The sequence below is a fragment of the Cyprinus carpio genome, chromosome B5 (assembly GCF_018340385.1).
Source record: "Cyprinus carpio isolate SPL01 chromosome B5, ASM1834038v1, whole genome shotgun sequence".
NCBI lineage: Eukaryota > Metazoa > Chordata > Actinopteri > Cypriniformes > Cyprinidae > Cyprinus > Cyprinus carpio.
The window spans coordinates 2,887,504-2,906,586 of record NC_056601.1 but is presented as its reverse complement, the minus strand read 5'-3'; the positions used below and the strand labels follow the sequence as shown (position 1 = coordinate 2,906,586).

General features: G+C 37.6%; 2 protein-coding genes across 2 annotated transcripts; one reads left to right on the top strand and one right to left on the bottom strand.

The window, feature by feature from the left end:
* Positions 1-729: 729 nt before the first annotated feature.
* On the bottom strand, positions 730-14,079 carry LOC109093483 (ubiquitin-protein ligase E3B-like). The gene is made up of 27 exons (XM_042723599.1): positions 13,921-14,079; positions 13,247-13,343; positions 12,905-13,079; positions 12,327-12,444; positions 12,155-12,214; positions 11,970-12,074; positions 11,740-11,836; positions 11,558-11,643; positions 11,278-11,360; positions 11,065-11,170; positions 10,839-10,959; positions 9,837-10,014; positions 9,537-9,706; positions 8,484-8,651; positions 8,030-8,201; positions 7,770-7,888; positions 7,493-7,607; positions 7,228-7,327; positions 6,952-7,071; positions 6,546-6,722; positions 6,207-6,455; positions 5,313-5,378; positions 5,149-5,207; positions 4,632-4,814; positions 3,675-3,786; positions 3,498-3,590; positions 730-3,402 (listed from the first exon to the last, which is right to left on the bottom strand). Exons 3-27 carry the CDS (start codon positions 13,063-13,065, stop codon positions 3,211-3,213), a joined length of 3,210 nt encoding a protein of 1,069 aa, XP_042579533.1. The 5' UTR covers positions 13,066-13,079; positions 13,247-13,343; positions 13,921-14,079; the 3' UTR covers positions 730-3,210.
* Positions 14,080-14,604: 525 nt separating this feature from the next.
* LOC109093477 (BTB/POZ domain-containing adapter for CUL3-mediated RhoA degradation protein 3) lies at positions 14,605-19,081 on the top strand. The gene is made up of 7 exons (XM_019107221.2): positions 14,605-14,750; positions 15,918-16,131; positions 16,226-16,395; positions 16,558-16,644; positions 16,716-16,768; positions 16,843-17,038; positions 17,567-19,081. The coding sequence occupies exons 1-7, from the start codon at positions 14,748-14,750 to the stop codon at positions 17,783-17,785; spliced, it is 942 nt and encodes a 313-aa protein (XP_018962766.1). The 5' UTR covers positions 14,605-14,747; the 3' UTR covers positions 17,786-19,081.
* The last annotated feature ends 2 nt before the right edge of the window (positions 19,082-19,083 follow it).

The following is a 19,083-nucleotide window of genomic DNA, read 5'->3' as shown; positions in this document are numbered from 1 at the left end:
AAAAAAAAAACAAAAATCCCCTTAAAATTTAAAAAAAAATAAAAAAAAAAAAAAACTTTTTTTTCAGTCTTACTAACCTCCACAGGGCTTTGAAGCACCTGGTTGGAGGAGGGCTTGGTGGGATATCATGGTTCTTCAGTTTTAAAAACAGCTCAAATATCAGCCCATCACATCCAGCAGTGCACCCTGGGTGAGCGTAACTTCAGCCTCTGGCAGTGCTCTACAAACAGACTGAGGGAAATCTGTCTGAAAGGCACAGTAAGTTACAATAATGCAAAACAGCTTAAGGATGTTACATAAACTGATTTACCTGGAATAATCACTTTTGTGTTCACACACAAAAAATTGTTTTTCCAAACCTGTATGGGTTTCTTTCTTCCATTGAACACCAAACTAGATATTTTGAAGAATGTTGGTAACCAAATGGTTAATGGAAGCCATTGACTTCCATAGTATGAAAAAAAATACTCAATAGTCAATGGCTTTTGTAAACTGTTTGGTTGACAACATTCTTCAGAATTTCTTCTTTAGTGTTCAACTGAGGAAAGAAACTCCTACAGGTTGTGTGAGTAAATGACAGAATTTCCATTTTTGTGTCAATTATCCCTTTAAAGACTTAAGTTTCATGCATTTTGCCTCTGCATTATACAGTATCATGCATACTGTCATTGCATTATACAGTATCATGCATACTTCCAGCATACTATCCAGAGTCTCACTTGATAATCGAATAATAAATGACAGTGCACATTCTTTGTTGTTTAGTAAAGTTTTAAGATTTGGATATCCAAATATCTGTATGTTTGTTCGACAATCAAGTTTACATTTTACAGAGGAAACATTACTGTACACATGAAGAACTTTACAATGCCATTGCTTTGTAATATACTGTGTATATAACAACCTGCAGTTCACGTAGTGCAACCAAATTCAAAAGACACTTCATCATCAGGCGAAGGAATAGAGACCAGACACTTTAAAGGTTGTTGCATCCCTATCAGAGAGAGAGCAGGATTCTGTGACATCATGAAATTCAGCTGAGTCGTTTCACCATACACAGCACAGTCCATGTGAATATTTTTGCATTTACAGCATTATGCCAAACACATTCCTCATCCATAACACCAACTAGAGCACTTGAACATCTTTCAAAGGGAACAGCATGTTAATGTCTGTTAATTTAAATACAAAACTCTGCTATTGGACTCAGCCTAAGCCCTTGTGCATTAGGACAGTACATTTATAACTTAACATAAACAGCAATGCATACAAAAAAAGTTACATGAGCTTAAAGCCAGTTTTTTACATCTACAAAGGACTCTATACATCAGAAGATACTTCCATGCCTTGATTTATGGAGGAGGCTGGGCAGACAATGTTTACCTCTATAATTTTGCATATACGGCATACAAAGGGAAAGAGGGTTTGCATACAATAAATATTCTGGAATAACTACAGCCGATTACTGCTTTTTAAAGACCTGAAACCAAGGGTGAATCTCATGAAGAAATGTCCAGGCCATAATTCACCCCAAAATCAAAGGAAAGCAAAGTAAGAAATCATATTTTGCATTAACAAAATGAAGCCTGATACAATGATTAAAAATAATAATTTTAGTTCAAATAACATCCGTGAATAAATACTACCATGATGTTTTCTTGATGGTTAATTTAAATCTTAACAGACTTAAAAGTGGGCTTCACTTCCTTTTTGCAAAACGTAATTTTCTTTAAATTTTGGGGGGAAAAAAACAACCCAAACATTTCTTAACAGATTAACCCTAACCTTCTTTATAACAAAACAATGGAAAAAGAACAATCAACGCAATATCAACAGCAGACTATGAATTCTGTGACACGGAATCATTTTAATCATTTAGTGACATCATGCAAAGGGAGATTTTTTTTTTGTCTCCTGGAAAAACATTTCGTGAGATTCCACTGAACCTTTCAGGGAAGTCACTGCAACACTTTCCCTTTAAGAAAAGTCCCTATGAGAGCTGGTTTGATAGCTAGGCATCTCTACTGTATGGCTTAAATCCAGTAGTATACACCGCAATGATGAGCAAAGAGTTAGCGGGAGATGACAGGGAGAGTGGTTTGTCATGAGTAAAATTCCTTTTAGTGGTTAGCCAGTCCACCTTCATCAATTAAAAAGTCCAAGACAAGGAATTGATCTTAATGAATACATGAGTTTGACATGAAGACAGCGTTAGGGCTAAAAAGCATGAACAGAATAATGAGTATAATATCATGAGCAAAAAGAAATGTCACTATGACATGAGGCCGATTCTGGAAAGGGCTCTGTAGTGTATGTGAAGAGAAAGTCGTAAAGGAGAAGTGTATCTCTGCAGGGACGTCTCATATCTGACATACTGCTGGCTCTGACACGCTTAAGTCGATCAACAGTGCTGGGTTTCCTCTTAAAGCTCGATCCTCAAGTCCTCAAGCTTCAGCTATGGGCTTGAAAGCATTTGCCTAACAAACAGGCAAAAGCCTCATTTGTGTCTTGAGTTGTATGGCTTGCAGTGCTTTAGTATTGCTTTCCTGTTCCCTTCCTGGAGAAGTGAGACACGGAGACCTGAGAGACAACGCTGAACTGTTTCTGCAGATCTGTACATCCACCGCTGTATCTTCTGTAACTTTAAGAGGAGGTTTAGGAGTGTTTGTCAACGAAAGGACGCAGTGCTTAGAAGCCAATAAAGACTAAGCCCCATTTAGTTATTCAAATGAAGTTGATGTATTAGGGGTCAGAAGGATCCTGACTTGACAACATTAAATTGAGCTGGTTTAAAACTGATTGTATAAGGCGTTTGGAGCTCTTTTGGCTTCAAATGCTGAGAATGAAGAACATGACACTAAATATGGACCTTTAAGTGGTTCAAAAACAACTCTGTAGATAAATGTTCACACTTTTTAATATACTTCTATGGTTGAACTTCTCCAAGTCTCTAAGTCTGACTGGACACGTGTGTATGTTGCTTCATTCACTTGCCATTTGGTAGACAAGACAGATTACAAAGTGATGAAAAAATTCTCCTTGAGCAACTCAAGTTTAAGGGTCTTAGCTGAAGGCCAAAATGTCAACAAAGCAAGATTGAAATCATTATGTCTCCAACTTCAACCTTTGTGAGGCCACTTTAGCTCAGCCACTGCCAGTTTTCGTATTTGTAGATGGATGAGTTTGTATGGGTAGAATAAACTTGTTGGGTTATGAAAGCTCAAAGCCAGTGTTCATGCTGATTGCGTAGCGGAGTTTGTCTCTGAGGATGCTTTTCTTGCTGTAGTTGGGCAGCTTGAGCAGGTTGAAACAGGTGGAGGATGTAGGGAGGCGACCACCTGGCTCCTTCTTACGAATGGTAAAAAAGCCGCGCAGAACGCTACCTAAAGTGTCACCTGTGTCCTACGTATGCAATCAAACACAAAGAAGCATGATGAAGAAGCTACACAATCTTTGCAGAACAATGTATGGAATAAGCAGATGGGGTGATGTCTAACCTGATCATCTGACACTTCCACGCAACGGATGGAGAAAGGGGGTTTGAGGTAGGCAAATCCAAGCAGAGGAGGTCTTGAGCAGCTGGTGACAAACTGAGGAGTAATACAGCCACATTACAGATGGTAATAAACCTTGAAACAACCCGAATCAAACCTTCAAGATGTGTTAAGTATTACCTTCAAGAACATGGCTCTCTCCTCAGGGGAAAAGTCACTGGAGAGAATGTCCCACAGCCAAAGAATGACTCTGTGGCTGCTATGGAAACCTCCGTAGTACACCGTGTGCTTCCTGGGAGAGACAGAAAATCACATGCATCATTTTGAGTAACCTTTTTAAGACTGTTCTTCAGAGCATGTGATTATTAGTGCTAATTTTTCAGTGCTGACTGTGAGAAAGATCTGCACGGTGGTTATAAACGTGGTGAAATGTGTTCAGCTTTGTGCTTGTTGAACATAATTGAGCGCCTGTAACTATCTGGCTGACACACTAACATAGATTGTGCGTTTAAAAATATGAGATGAACATGATGCGTTTTTAGAGACATGAGCACAATGGTCAAACACATCTGTCTAGTACATTTACATAAAAAAGCAGCACACTGGAATGCAAAAGTGCAATCTGTGTGAATGGCCCTAACTCTAGTTGACACTTATCAAAAAAGGGAAAAAGACGACGACAATGCAGTGTATAGCTACTACTGCCACAAAAAACCATGTCTGAGAAGACAGAAAAAAGGGAGACCCTCTACGCACAGCAAAAAAAAAAAAAGCTAGCTCGCCAGTGTGAATATTTTTTTGGATTCTGTAAAAAATAAATAAAGTGGTGTTAGACATCCTAGTCTTCAGGAAGTTCTTTTGGTACACTTTTGTACAGTTATGGCTAATAACTCTCTCTCCACCTCCCTCCTGTAATTCATCAGTTAATAAAGGGAGAACATAATATTATTGTGAAACATGCCCGCAATAATTTGAATGCATCAAGGTGTGATGCATTCAAAATGCTTCCAGCCTTGTTGACTATATATAGAGAGCAAACTAGGTTTGATGCACTGCATCATTCTTAGTTTTTATTGCAAACCAACAAACTGATATGGCAAAACCCTTCTAGGCCATTGTTAAGATGTGCAGACTCACTTGAGATCATCCAGGTCTATCTCAGCGTTGTCTCCAGAGATGAGCCTCTGGACCTCAGGGGTGGAGAACATGTGCAGCCACTCTGGGTTGATGATGCTGCGGAAGCCCCTGATGAATGCGGCCGTCTGTTCCTTGATCTGGGTGTGCATGCGAAAGTGGGCCATCAGGTGGATGTAGCTGATCCTGGAGGATGGTTAGCAAAAGAATAAAACACTGCGTTTCAACTTTTTTGATCTTAAAGGTTAATGACAAAACATGAACTGAAAAACAATCTTCTATTGTGTCCTATTCTAAGCTTGCTGATATAAGAGAATCCAATTGTGAGAGAACAATAGGTTTAAATAGATAAGTATTTGTCTGTGGTTGCAAATCACTAATTGCTTTTTGAAGCTCAGCTTCCAATACTAATTTGTTTTTTCATCAGGTCATTTAATCTTCTTGTAATGAATGTGAATGGGAGGCAGCACTGCCACGGAAATTTTATTTACACTTGACCGGAGAGACAAAATGAACTCACTTGTTTTCATTAGTGACAGGCATGGTCTTTCCACCAGGAATTAGCTCATGACAGACTAACTGTGAAGAGATAACGAAAGGAAATGAGTGAGCGTGTGAGAGAATAAGGAAACCCAATAGTGTCAGAAGAACCAGCTGTTTTCAGCTGAAACAAATGTTGCTTACCTGCCCCATCACCTCTTCATCATAAGACAAAGTCAGACCCAGATCACTGACATCCCCATCATAACGCTGAAAAATCAAATCAATAAGTGGTCATGGATATTACGACAAGCTCAAAACGAATATGAAACAAACTCAAGAAAACACCCTGTTTTTTTATTTTATTTTATTAATTAGTTATATAAAAAATAGAAGAAAAAAAAAATAGAGAGCAGTAACGTCTGATACTGCATTGTCGGATTTGGTTACTAAGCTGTATAGCTGCAACTGTTCAGGCCAGACCAAAATGCTTTGAGTGGTATAAAACGGTAAGACGGTTAGACATCACCAGAATAAATCTTGGTAACATTAAAGCCATTGTGTGTGAAATAAAGTGGATTAACTGATTAAGGTAACAGATTTTGGTAATGTCAAATGCTTCTTTGTCAGATTTGTCGACCTTGCCGTTTGTGTGCAGCTTTTTGCATTAGACCAAAATGTGTTTTAAAACAAAAGAGATTAGACATCACCAAAGTGAATTTAAAAAACATTAAACCCATTCTGTGTGGAATAGAGAGGGGTAACAGATTTCAGTAACTCCTAATGCTATGTTGTCATATATATATCTGCAGCTGTTCACATCAGAACATTACGCTTTTTAGGATTTAAAATAAAAATGTTTAGACATCACTAGAGTGAATTTAGGTAACTAAAGCTATTCTGTGTGAAATGGATGAGGGTAACAGATTTCATTGACATCTAATGTTGCCCTGTTGGATTCGGAGACCCTCACACAACAGACCAAAATGTGTTTGGGGTATGAGATTATAAATCACCAAAGAGAATTTGGGTATAACATAAGAGTTCAAATCTTTCCAAACTCTGTACGAATGTTGCAGTAGTCACAATGGCACTGACCTTAATGGAGGTGAGGTTTTTATAGAACTCTGAGTCAAGAGAGGGCAGCTCATCTATGGAGCTGTAGAAGGTGCTGTGATGGTGACCCAAAACCTGACTGAGAAAGAAAGAGGCGAATGGCACGTCCACTACTATGCCTTCATACATGGCCTTTCCGAGCATCTTCCCAACAAATTCAAACAGCTGAAGGTGGTTCTCGTGGATGCTGGAGGTTGGGGAGGGATATAATCTCTCATTCCCACTAGTGGTCTGAAAGAGATAGACTGCTGATTTTTAGTTGCAAAGTATGGTAGGTCTTATGATTGTTTGGGTTAACCGCTTGAGCCTTGCAGTGTATACCTTAAACAGATTGAGCGCTGGGTTGAAAACCTTCTTGATGATCTCTTCTAAGAACTCTTTAAAGACACCGTCCTGGTCAATTCCAGCCTCGTCCATGCCTAAGTCATTCACAAACTTCACTCGGATCACTCCCTTAATGGAGTTGACAGGCAGACGCCGCAGCTGATCGTAACCATCCTATGGAGATGCGGGAAAAGAAAGAGTACATTTTTGCATTTCGAAGATGCTTTTTTCGAAAGCGGCTTACACTGCATTCAACGTATACTTTTTTCTTAATTCATGCATTCATTGGAAATTGAAACCAATGACCTTGGCACCATGCTCTTTGAGCTATAAATGCTAATAGACATAATACGCATTATGTTCATTGTGTATGAGTATTTGAGAATGACGAAACCATCATTACCTCCAACATGCGCGAGCGGCGAATGGTTATATGAGTCACATGGGGAGAGGCGGAGCTTGTTTCCACTAATCCTAGAGTCTCCTTCTCTTTTGTCACAATGTTCCGGAACAACAGCACCCTCTGTGACGAAAGCAAATCCGTACATTTTGTTTTAAAAGATAAAATGAAGATGGTTTTGATCTAACTTGGATTCTTTATGAAAGGAAGACATTTGCATTCATGACCTGTTATGAACCATGAGCATTAATAATCTTCCGTTTTGAGTCTTATTCTCACATTTTTGTGTGGTATGACGTGAGGAATGTACTGGAGTAGCAGCTGTGCTCTTTTTTTGCCTTTCTCCAGCTCTTGAAACAACAGGCTGGGCTTCAAATCCCTGTGTTACACATACAGAGGAAAAAAACAAACAAATGAGACATATTTTGTAAGCCGGTGCATTTATCTTTCCAATATATGAGAATAATTATCAGTAACTTGTTTTTGAGTGGACCCAGCTCCAACTATAAAAGTAAAACAAGAATATAATCTGAGGCTGACACACTTGCGGAGCCAGTGCTCTTCAGGTGTGAATCTCCTGCGACAGTCCCGCTCATACAGAACCATCAGCCAGCCGTGAACACTGTGGAATAAGTCCAGCTTCTCTCCTTTGGCATTCTCTGAAACAAATGAATGACCACACAAAGAAAGCACTTTATCAAAACAACTGTGGTTTATCTAAATGAAGCTGAGAACAAGGCTGGAGAAAAGAATGCATGCACATACATAAAAACGGCCCTTGTTGCAGAAACACACACAAGGGCTAAATAATACCTGCTCACCTAAAATACCATCCCAGATCATCTTGTAAATGAATGTGTTGAGGAACGAGGAGATGGTAACAAGCTCTTCCATTTTAAAAGAAATCTGTTCCTCATACACCTCTATGTCATCCAGAATTCTGAAATTAATTTTTTTGTAATACATTACTTTTATTTTCAAATCAAAATTTGTAGTGAAAAAATGTAATGCATAAATAAACAAATAAATATATAATTCAAATAAATGCAAAATTGTCAACAGTGGACAATACAGCACTTACGTGATGAGATGTCTGGAGCAGTCACAGAAGAGCATCAGCATGGCCAGAAGCTGTTTGGACTCTTCCGTGTCATTATTGAGACACTCCAGGAAGAGTCGGAGTCCTCCCTGAGGGCCAAGCTCACAGATGAATGCCCACAGCTTAGGCAGCAGCTCATCCAGATACGTCAGTCCTGGAACCAGAGTTTAATTTGAAACATAAAATCAAGATTAACAAAAATATTAAACACATTTATGACATACAATATTTTAAGGACCAAGTTGTTTCACTGGACACTACTCTACAGTGGTTTTGGACCTACCTTACAAACAACTAATATTCTGCAAAAACATATCTGATTCAAGTATGAACCTTTTTTCCAGGATGAGGATAAAACATTAATGAAGTGTGACTGTGCATTCATAGGTGTGTAAACCGCATAGACTTTATCTGGTTTCATGTGAAAAGCACGTACCTGTGAGAATCTGCAGGCGGATCTGCGTGAGTGTGGTGAGGGCCGTCTGATACAGCACACAAATACTGCACACCTTCTGGACCTCAGCCGAGTCCACACGCTTCCCTCCGACTGGTTTCAGGATGTTCCGCACAGATGCAGACTTCTGGAACGCTCGCTTGAACAGATCTATACGTGCAGACAGTTTAACAAGGGTTCCCCAGTGAAAACAGGATGAAGAGAGACCTGATGACTTGCAACACTGTTTACTTTGTATACTTGGGAAATAGCACTTAAACAGACTCACAAACAGCAGTATGGCATTCTTTAGTCCAACCTTTTTTAAAGACAATATTTGAAGGCCCCTCAAGATATTTCTGATACTACTGCTACTGTTTACAGATATCAGGATAAACAATATATTCAAATATTTAAATAAAATAATTAATTTTCGTAATCACAATAACTTACAGAGACACATTGCACCCACACACATATTATTAAAACAACATTATAAAAATAATATTATCATAATATGTTATATTGTTAAAACAACATATTTTTCTATTTTTTTCATAATAATGAAACATTATGTCATGAAAACAATATGTTTTTCCTGTTATTATATATTGTTATTAAAACTACATAACATCTCGTTTGATGTCGTGTGTCATCAATGCGTCACTGTAATTGAACTGAATGTTCTTCATGGTTTACTTTTTTTTTATTAGTTTTTTACAGTTTGTGATTACAGGGTTTTTATTTTTTAATATATATTTTCTTCTGATAACCATTATTACTAATCAAAAATTAAGTTTTGTTATATTTACAGTAGGAAATTTACAAAATATCTTCATTGAACATAATCTTTACTTATTATCCTAATTATTTTGGGCATATAAGAAAAATCGCTAATTTTGACCCATACAATGTTTTTTTTTTGGCTATTGCTACAAATATACCCCAGCGACTTAAGCCTGGTTTTGTGGTCCAGGGTCACAAATAACATTTGCTCTATGCCTCCTGTAACAATAGAAATGTTTAGGAATTAGTTTAAATATAGGTGTCTCTCACTTTTGACAGGCAGATTATTCTGTAATGAGCTTGATGGAGCAGGGGGAGGTGGAGTGGGATCTTGAGTTTCTAGCTTTTTGCTGAGAACATCACAGAAGAGAGTGCAGATCACTGGAACTCCCCACAGACACTGTAACTGCTTTGTTACCAACGGCATAGACTCATTAAGCCTGAGGAGACCGCAAAGAAAGAAAGAAAACAAGGGAGTGAAAGAGAAAGAACGCTTATTAGGTTGACACAACAGAGAAATCCAGAAAGTATAATCAATTGCTATATTTTGTCAATTTAACATTGACATACCCATAGTCAACAGTCTGGGAGAACCAGCCCAACACTGGGTGCCAGTGTGTGAGATTGGATTTCTTCTGAAACACATATCTCTGAGAGTATGACAACATATCTGTCAGATCCTTGACAAAGTGACCTGCTTCCTGCTCTAGAACTTTTACATTAAAGTACCCCAGCTGAATGAGGTTACCTGGAAACAAAGCATAGAGAGACGATGAGATAAATCAGGGGTCGGGAACCTTTTTTATTTATTTTTTTTTATTTTAATTTTTTCTTTCTTTCAATAACGTTTTAACAACATTAACTTTATTAGGACCATGGAAACTAAAATACACAAATATACAACAAACCGTCAAAAATTGTGCAGGGCTTTTACTGTAAGGGGGACGAATTATCTTAGGAGTTCTTTCTCTCTCTCTGTGTGTGTGTAAAAGACTGGGTGAGTGAAAAATAATGCACGGTGCTTGTGTCAACTGTATTTATGTGAATACACACCATTTTGACACTCCATTTTTTTGACACTGAAGACAAAGTCTACTATGCTTGTCTGTCTTTTTAATATCAAGAATTTCCCGCCCTTTACAGTCTCGTTCTTTGCTGTTATTACCACAAACAAGCTACAAATCTGAGTTCAGGTGCTCTACGTTACCATATATGATTTGCTGTCATGACTCTCGTGACCAGCACTGAACACGCACCGAACACGCACTTTGGCCGCTACAAAAAATGTATTATTATTCTAAACCTTTTATCAGCATATGTAGGCTCTACAACAAAGGAATTGCTGATCTCTAGTGATGCCTAATTTTTGTAACAGATCATTTGTTGGTAAAGGGTGAGAAATCTGGTGAGCCATATGTTCCCGACGGCTGAGATAAATGATCGAAAAATTATAAACTAAGAATGAAAATGGTCCAGCAGTGCAGAACTGATTCCGTTCACCAGTCCACCGTTGTTCTGCGTATCAAATACACACTCCAAGAAGTGTATGTGTGTTTAAACACACATGCTTACCCAGTAAGCACAGAGTGTGGCTTCCTTCCAGACAAACACAGATATCCAAGCACTGCTCCTCTCGACTTAAAAACAAGACAAACTTGCGGAAAAGGTCATGGGTTTGGATAGTGACCATACACTGAAAAGAGCACAAATTCAGACAGGTGAAATCATGTTCTCACACTTTTTTGTTTTGACTTTGTAAGACGTGTGTGCAAATGAGGTGTTATTGTCTATTTCTTACATCTGGAGTGAGTGTGTTGAGGTGCGAGATGAATGCTGGAACAGACATGATGTGGAGAAGGAAAGACCTCAGCAGGTTGTCTGAGAAATGTGCAGCGATAACAGGCCTGAAACACACCAGAATCGAAAGCTCATCACATAATCGGCACTTCACAGAAACAGAGCTACTGATGTAATCAGACTGTGAGATGTCTCAGTTCTCATGGCAACCGACCTGAGTGACAGCGTAAAAATGGCCGTGAGGGTTCCTTTGGAAAGGGAAGGTCTGGATCTTGCCAATCCATTTGTAAGCAGAATCTGAAAACAGTATGTTGTACCAAAAAATTAAAATAAAATTTGTTTTCATAAAAACAGTAAGAAGCAACTTATCTTACGAAATGTTTCTTGAGCATAATAGTAGAATATGATGCTCGTTACAGTGTAACAACATACTATAATTTATTCAAATGATATGCTATCAGCCTGTGACAAGATTCTGATTGGAGGAGTAGTACCTGAAGAACAGAGTAGAAGCCCTTCTGATTGAGATGTCCCATGATGTTCTCACAAATTCTGTTTAAAGCAGGCTTGAGGGCCTCTCCAAAAAAAAAAAAAAAAATAGAGAGGAACCTTTAGTAGAATTCTATGTGTTTTAGCCTGTAAATAATCTCACCAGCTCTGATCACATGACACTAACCCTTCCCTCGGATGATTTTCCACGTCGATGTGTCAGTGAAGGTTATCAGCATTGACAGGTACAGCGTCACTAATTTATTATCTTGCAGTATGTCAGGCTGCAGAGAGAAACAGAAAGCAGGAAATAAGCATTCTTCAAAAAGCACTTCCTGACATGTAAGTACAGATAACTGAAAAACTCACACAGAGTCATTTAAAAAGATATTCAACAAACCGATCACAAGGAAATACCTTCAGTTTTTTCAGAAATTCACAAGAGACCCAGAGCACGTCTTTGATCTGTTTCAGCCAGGGGATGGTGAGATCTTTTGAAAGGGCCAGGGATACATACCATACCTAGAAAAGTAATAGTCTGTCACAACAACTATTATGACGTATGAAAGTATATTTCAGTCATCGCTTGGTTAAAAACTTACTTTAGGTTCGTTCTCCACATCCATGCTACTTAGTATAATTCTACACAGCTTCTCAAACCTCTGTGTAAGTGAAAAAAAAAAAAAAAATGTCATCAATAATAATACACAATATTAAAAAAGTAACTAAAAAAATCCCCTTCCAATAAAAATCTTAACATTACATGATGCTCACCAACTTATCCTCCTTGCTCAATATGAATAATAACTTTCTAGCGATTTTGAAGATGGACAATGCATTTCTTTTTGTTGAACCGGCGTCGCTGACTGCAATGAAGTCATCCACCTCTTTCCTAAAACAGAAAATGTGGAAAATGATAAATCTGTGTCACTATGCTGACAATACATTCTCAAATAGCAACTACTGTGAATGACATAAAATTAAAAGTAAAACTGAAATAAAAATAAATTAAAACTATTTTTAAAAAAGACAAAAGCACTTAAAAATAAAACGATTAAAAATTAATCTAAAGTCAAAATGAAAACTAAAAATGTAAAAAGCTAATTCAAAATATTAGTAAAATTAAAATAGTATACTAATAGTACTAAAATAAAATTGGCTCAAACAGCAATTTTTTTAAATTAGGATTTAAATTATATAAGATTCCAATTATTTTAACACAATAAGCACTTAATTTTCCTGTGTTGTTTTAGTCCTCATTTTTACTTTTTTATCTCTAGCCAACAAAGTCAGCAAAGACCTTCGACTAAATGGTCTGACTATTTCAAAGAAAGGTTCATTTCGGTCCTAACCTTATTTCTCTTTGCAGTCTGCAACGGCAGAGAAATCTTCTAACCAGGGCCTGGATTTGTGTGGCAGCCTTCTCTTTCTCTTTAGAACCTTTCCTTTCCTCCCGTGCTATCCTGGCTTTATCCAGGAACTGGGTTTTGGAGGTTTGGGAAGCGGTGAACATGTTTACACTCCAAACTGTGGGTTAAACATTATAAAAAGTGTCACAGCCGGGTACAGAAATCTACATCACACCTGAGGCTATGCATGCATGTACAGAATTATTTTCAAACCATGGTAAATAATTAAGAAAATGAATGTCTCTCATTTACAATTTCACATCTATGTTACATAAACACACAAACCTTGCCCTAATGTAGTGACTGCTAATACTTCTGCTTCCACAGGTCACAGGAATACCGTCACATATTCACACTTTTTGTTCTGGAGGTCCAGTGGACTCTAAAGAATAGAAGAGTAATTTTCTTTAAGACCTTTTATTAACGTAGGAAACCAATAGCACTTCTTTAAAACAGCACAAATTATCCATTGATTTAGGCACATATGTCAAAGGTTGCTGTATTAAAATAATTTGTTAAAATTATTCTGGAAATGATGCTATAAATAAAAGTATTGTATATATTGTACATTGCGTTTTAAAATAAAAGACAGCTTTAGACACATCAACAGATTAATCAAGGATTTTCTGACAGCATTTCGGACCAAAACAAGGCAGAGCCTCAAAAAGGAGGTGACACTTCGATTACACAACAGGATGAGCACTCTACGGAAACAAAATTAACATTTAACATCTGGTTACAACTTGTAGAAAACTTACACCAACATAAAAACAGTGAACTGTGAATTAATGGTCCCTACAGAGACAATAACATTCACACTAGCCATCCTGCTAGCAAATACTAACACAGTTTCAGCATTCAGCGAGCTGGCAACGCTTGGGAAATGTTGTCACTTGATAAATGTGTTTCATATGAAAAGTAAAGAAAGTCTTTAGGGTTTTCGCGAAGGTTTCATTTACCTGAGCGTTTGAGAATAAATGGAAAACTGATGTAAACAAAAGCGCGAGCCAGACGCCGCAGCTCTAATCCATAAACGGTGTAACCTCCTAATCCTTCCGGAGGAACATTTTCGTTAGGAAAAATCCGCATTCAGTCAAAGAGAATTATGGATCTTACTTTTTAATTTGTCGTAGTACGTTAAAATCGTTTCATTGTTGATGCGATGTTACACTGGACTATCTTAAACGTTTTAATTTGGGAATTTGTACTAAGCGGAACTATTTGTGAGACCGCTTCTCTTCTTTTAAAAAAAAAAAACTAAAAAAAAAAAATAAATAAATAAAAAAATATAAACAACATAAAAAAAACAATAATTTATAAATAAAACAAATAAAAAGGTTAAAAGTATATTCGCTAATGATTTGCAAAATTTGTCTCAAATTATTTAATTGCTGTGATGTTGTTTTAAAAATATTTGGAGATAGCATATGTATCCAAAAACATTTTATTATGGCATTTAAAAAGTGTCTGTGAACTTGTGCCACCACTAACGTTACATCAGTGATGCACTAATTTTGGAAATCGTATCAGACGCAAAGTTCGTTGTTAAATATTTGTTATACTCCAGCACTCACAAATTAGTGTATAGTTACAAACACAGGAAGTGAGAAAATTAAATGACCGGACATTGGACAGATGGAGTTACTTCCCATCTACTGTACTGTAATAAAAAGCGCGTTCATGTGTTTGCTCCTCCAAACAGCCAATAAGCGCGTGACCTGAGGCCTCGTGCACGAGGCTGGGTCGCGACCGGAAGTGATCTAATTCCCGTTCCAAGAGAATTTCTATGGTAAATAATGACATTTGTCTGATGTTTCATCTAATTTGTATGCTTCTGTTGGTGTATATTTTAATTGTTATTTATCGTGGCGTGTAATTAACTTTCTTTTACTTGTAAGTTCGTGTTTATTTCCTTAGAGAACTTGAGAGAACAAGATGGTGTGCTAGTTTAGCGCATTAGCTCCTCTAGTTATCCTTTTCTCATTTAACTAACTTTAAATCAAATGATGTTTTTTTTTTCGTATTTAGTTACGAATCATGTATATACGCAAAACAAATATGTACAGGGATGAAATGTGCCAAATCTACTGGGTTTAAGAAAAAACATCACAGCAGGTTTTGACGTGACGTCATTGAATCAGTCTGTGAACGAGTTTATCATCAATCTACAAGTTTGTTAATGTGTTACATTTAATAGAATTTAAGAGACTTGTGGGATTGTGAGAAGTGGTATGCACCGCCCTGCTGAAACTCTTGAATATGTGCATAACTTTTTTTAAAAAAACCTTTAATATTCAGAACAATTTTTTTTATTTATTTTTTATTTTTTGTCATTTGAAGAAATGTACCCTCATTGTGTTCATGCACATTTCATAAAACTCGAAATACTAGGGTTGTGTGTGTGTGTGTGTGTGTGTGTGTGTGTGTGTGTGTGTGTGTGTGTGTGTGTGTGTGTGTGTGTGTGTGTGTGTTTGCAATGTAGATGCATCAACTATTAATCCCATGAAAGAAATGTCAAGCTCAAGTTGAGCTTTATTTTCACTCTGCTACATGTGTGGACATAATAGTGGAACAAAATGTCGTCACAGGACCACGGTGCTACATACTAGTTAACATAACATAAACACAACAAAAGAAGTTAAGAAAAACAATTATAAATCTAGTTAACAGTTAACCTTCTGACTATACATAGGCCTATACTAAATTGTTTTGCCTAAACACACATAATCTGAGACTGTACAAGAACTTTACATTAATGCTGTACATGAAATTGTGCAAAAGTGATATTTCGGGGGAAGCAGCCAGCGCATAGTGCATAGTTACAGAGAAGAGAGTATATGTATGTGTGTGTGTGTGTGTGTATATATATATACACAATTATAAATTTTATATATATATATATATATACATATATATACATATATATATATGAATCCTGCATTTTCATGCTTTTCAGGAAGAGATGTCAGGAGAAAGTGTGGTGAGCTCAGCTGTGCCGGCAGCTACAACACGGACCACCTCCTTCAAGGGGTCCAGTCCCAGTTCCAAATATGTGAAGCTGAATGTGGGGGGAGCGCTGTACTACACCACCATGCAGACCCTGACCAAGCAGGACACCATGCTGAAGGCCATGTTCAGCGGCCGTATGGAGGTCCTTACTGATAGTGAAGGTAGATGTACTGTAATAGCTACTGCAGAAGAGTTCATGTAATGTGTGCTTCCGCAGTGTCCAAGTCACACTTTTCACCTCTGATCTTTCTCCAGGCTGGATTCTGATTGACAGGTGCGGGAAGCACTTTGGGACCATCCTGAACTACCTGAGAGATGGGGTCGTCCCGTTACCTGAGAGCCGGAGAGAGACGGAGGAGTTACTGGCAGAGGCGAAGTATTACCTGGTGCAGGGCCTGGTGGATGAGTGTCAGGCGGCATTACAGGTACAGTACCGGCTACAACACAAAAGATCATTTAAATCTGGTTTCAAACCCATTTTATATGTTCTTTTAAAAAAAGCATATTAGATTTTTTTTAATAATTAATTATACATTTTGTTTTATTTAGACTTATATTCTAAATTTCTAGTTTACAAATGTTTTCAGAACAAAGATGCATATGAACCATTCTGTAAAGTTCCACTGGTGACGTCTTCTAAGGAGGAACAGAGGCTCATTGCCACTGCAAATAAGGTACAAATGCTTTATCATGTCAATCCTGAAGGAATACTGTAATACTGACTTGTCTTTCTGTGTATATGCAGCCTACAGTCAAACTGCTGTACAACAGGAGCAACAATAAATATTCATATACGAGGTAAAGTGTTTAATTTCTTATAAGGTTTGGGTTGTTGAGAAGCTTACTGATCTGATTGCTCTTTCTCTTTGTAGCAACTCTGATGACAATATGTTGAAGAACATTGAGCTGTTTGACAAGCTGTCTCTGAGGTTCAATGGCCGAGTGCTTTTCATCAAGGATGTGATTGGTGATGAGATTTGTTGCTGGTCCTTTTACGGCCAGGGCAGGAAGATTGCAGAGGTGTGCTGCACGTCAATAGTCTACGCCACTGAGAAGAAGCAGACAAAGGTAAAGGGTTATCTGAACGTCACATGATTCAAATCAAACTTTTTATACAGTCTAAGATTTTCTGTTTTCAAAGCATGAAATCTCTTCATTTCTGGGTTAAAAAGTCAATATATACCTTATTATATTGTTTTCCAAAACAAATATCTAAACATCCTTGGATTTATACGTGAAACAAGCAGTTGGTTTTCTGAGAAATTAAGTGACTTTATGAAGTAAATTATCTCGATTTACAAAACTAACGACAGAATTTGCACTGTAAAATGCTAACCGAGGAAGAACAAGTTTGTGTGGAAATTAAATGATAAAGTATTTAATATCTGTTGGAAGTTGTATTTTCAAACTTTGAGGTATTGAAACATAACTCATCATTGTGAGAGTATATTGCTGGATTGTTCGGTTTAATTTATTCCTTTACTTTGTTTTAAAGTCTCGCAACACCCTAAAACAGAGGAGTGTCTAAAATATCAATTTGTCCTAAATGCTTCTGATGGGTTTATATGACTCACTTTTTTATTCCCTCCATCACAGGTTGAGTTCCCAGAGGCTCGCATCTACGAAGAGACCCTTAACATCTTGCTCTATGAGTCTCAAGATGGCCGCGGACCTGATAATGCACTGCTGGAGGCCACAGGGGGCGCCGCAGGGCGTTCCCATCACATCGACGAGGACGAAGAGAGGGAGCGCATTGAAAGAGTGCGGAGGATCCACATCAAGCGTCCTGATGACCGCACTCACCACCATCAGTGACCCTGCAGCTCCTCCTCTTTTCAGTGCCTTAACAACTACCAGCGATTCGGTTACGCCCCTCTGTTTGCACACAGACACGTCAGTTAAGTTTATCCCGAGTCTGTTTCCTAAGAGAGACATAGGGATACTCTCAGAATCGCTAGTATTGATAATGTTACATAATTGTAACATATAGGGCAGTGCAACCTCGTGCATTTTTGAGGACCTCACTAAAAAGATGCTATGATGGTGTAAATGTGAACAGAATGCACAACAGATGGTTAGTTTTACTGCATTCATGACATTCCCTGAACATGTTGCCCTATTTGCCATTCATTCAATATATCTATTCGATCAGCTGAACTGTCATTTACTTGTAGGTTTGCAGCAAATGGATATTTTCCAAATTTAGTTGTCTACCGTAGTATTTTTGTATTTGACATTATTTACCATATTTTTTCTGTTCGAAGGAAGACTAGGGTTCCTGATGCCTTATAGATTAATCCTGTTCGTGTGTGTTGTGTGATAGACGTTGGATGTTTGTGGATTTTGAGTGTAGTTTATCCCTCTTTTCTTATTTATTTGGTTTGCTTTGTGTTAGAGCCAGGATTTCACAGTGCTGATAGTGTCTTACCGAGATTCAGGATAATGAATTGACAGATTCGTAATCTGTCAGTTTTTCATTTTATTATGCTTGCGCAAAAACATTCATGCACGCTGTCACTTGAGGATTGTATGTGCTGGATTTTTGGACAGGTCTGTATGAGTTTGGCCAATAGATGGCAGTGTAGTGTTATGGTGTTTTCACTCATCTACATAAGGAGGAGGCACTTTTAAACGGTAGTTGTCAAATTTTCTATCCCCTTCTAGCTACAATCAGTAAAATAGATTATGCTATTACATAACTTTCTGCTGAACTGTATTAAATTCCATCAAGTTAATTACGCTTCTGGGTTTTGTAAGTGATCTCATTCGAGCAAAGAAACTGAGATGTAGTCAGAAGCATTCAGATGTATATCTGTAATTGAGAAATGGACACCAATATGAGTGTGTAATCAGAGACCGGACAGTGTCAAAGAAGCTCCAGGAAGTACGAGAGTACAGGCTCTCCTCTGCTGCAGCGTCATAGATGGTTTGTGATTTATTAGATTTATTAAAGGTGTATTTAAACGAAATCAAAATAAAAACTTTGAAATCTGTAATACTGTAGAGAAGTTTGTACAGACGTGCACATGAATGAAAATGTTTTACATACAAATTATTTATACACACGTTATCACAAATAAAGATTTCTACAAATTTTGTAGATCAAACTGCGC

Excerpts from the sequence above, each read along its gene's own strand:
- LOC109093483 (XM_042723599.1), bottom strand. The coding sequence starts at position 13,065 with ATGTTCACCGCTTCCCAAACCTCCAAAACCCAGTTCCTGGATAAAGCC. Across the intron at positions 4,815-5,148 it reads CCTGTCACTAATGAAAACAA|GATCAGCTACATCCACCTGA; the intron begins GTGAGTTCATTT and ends ACCATCCTCCAG. Across the intron at positions 3,403-3,497 it reads TGGAAGTGTCAGATGATCAG|GACACAGGTGACACTTTAGG; the intron begins GTTAGACATCAC and ends TTGCATACGTAG.
- LOC109093477 (XM_019107221.2), top strand. Across the intron at positions 16,396-16,557 it reads AGTGTCAGGCGGCATTACAG|AACAAAGATGCATATGAACC; the intron begins GTACAGTACCGG and ends AAATGTTTTCAG. Across the intron at positions 16,769-16,842 it reads AATAAATATTCATATACGAG|CAACTCTGATGACAATATGT; the intron begins GTAAAGTGTTTA and ends TTCTCTTTGTAG.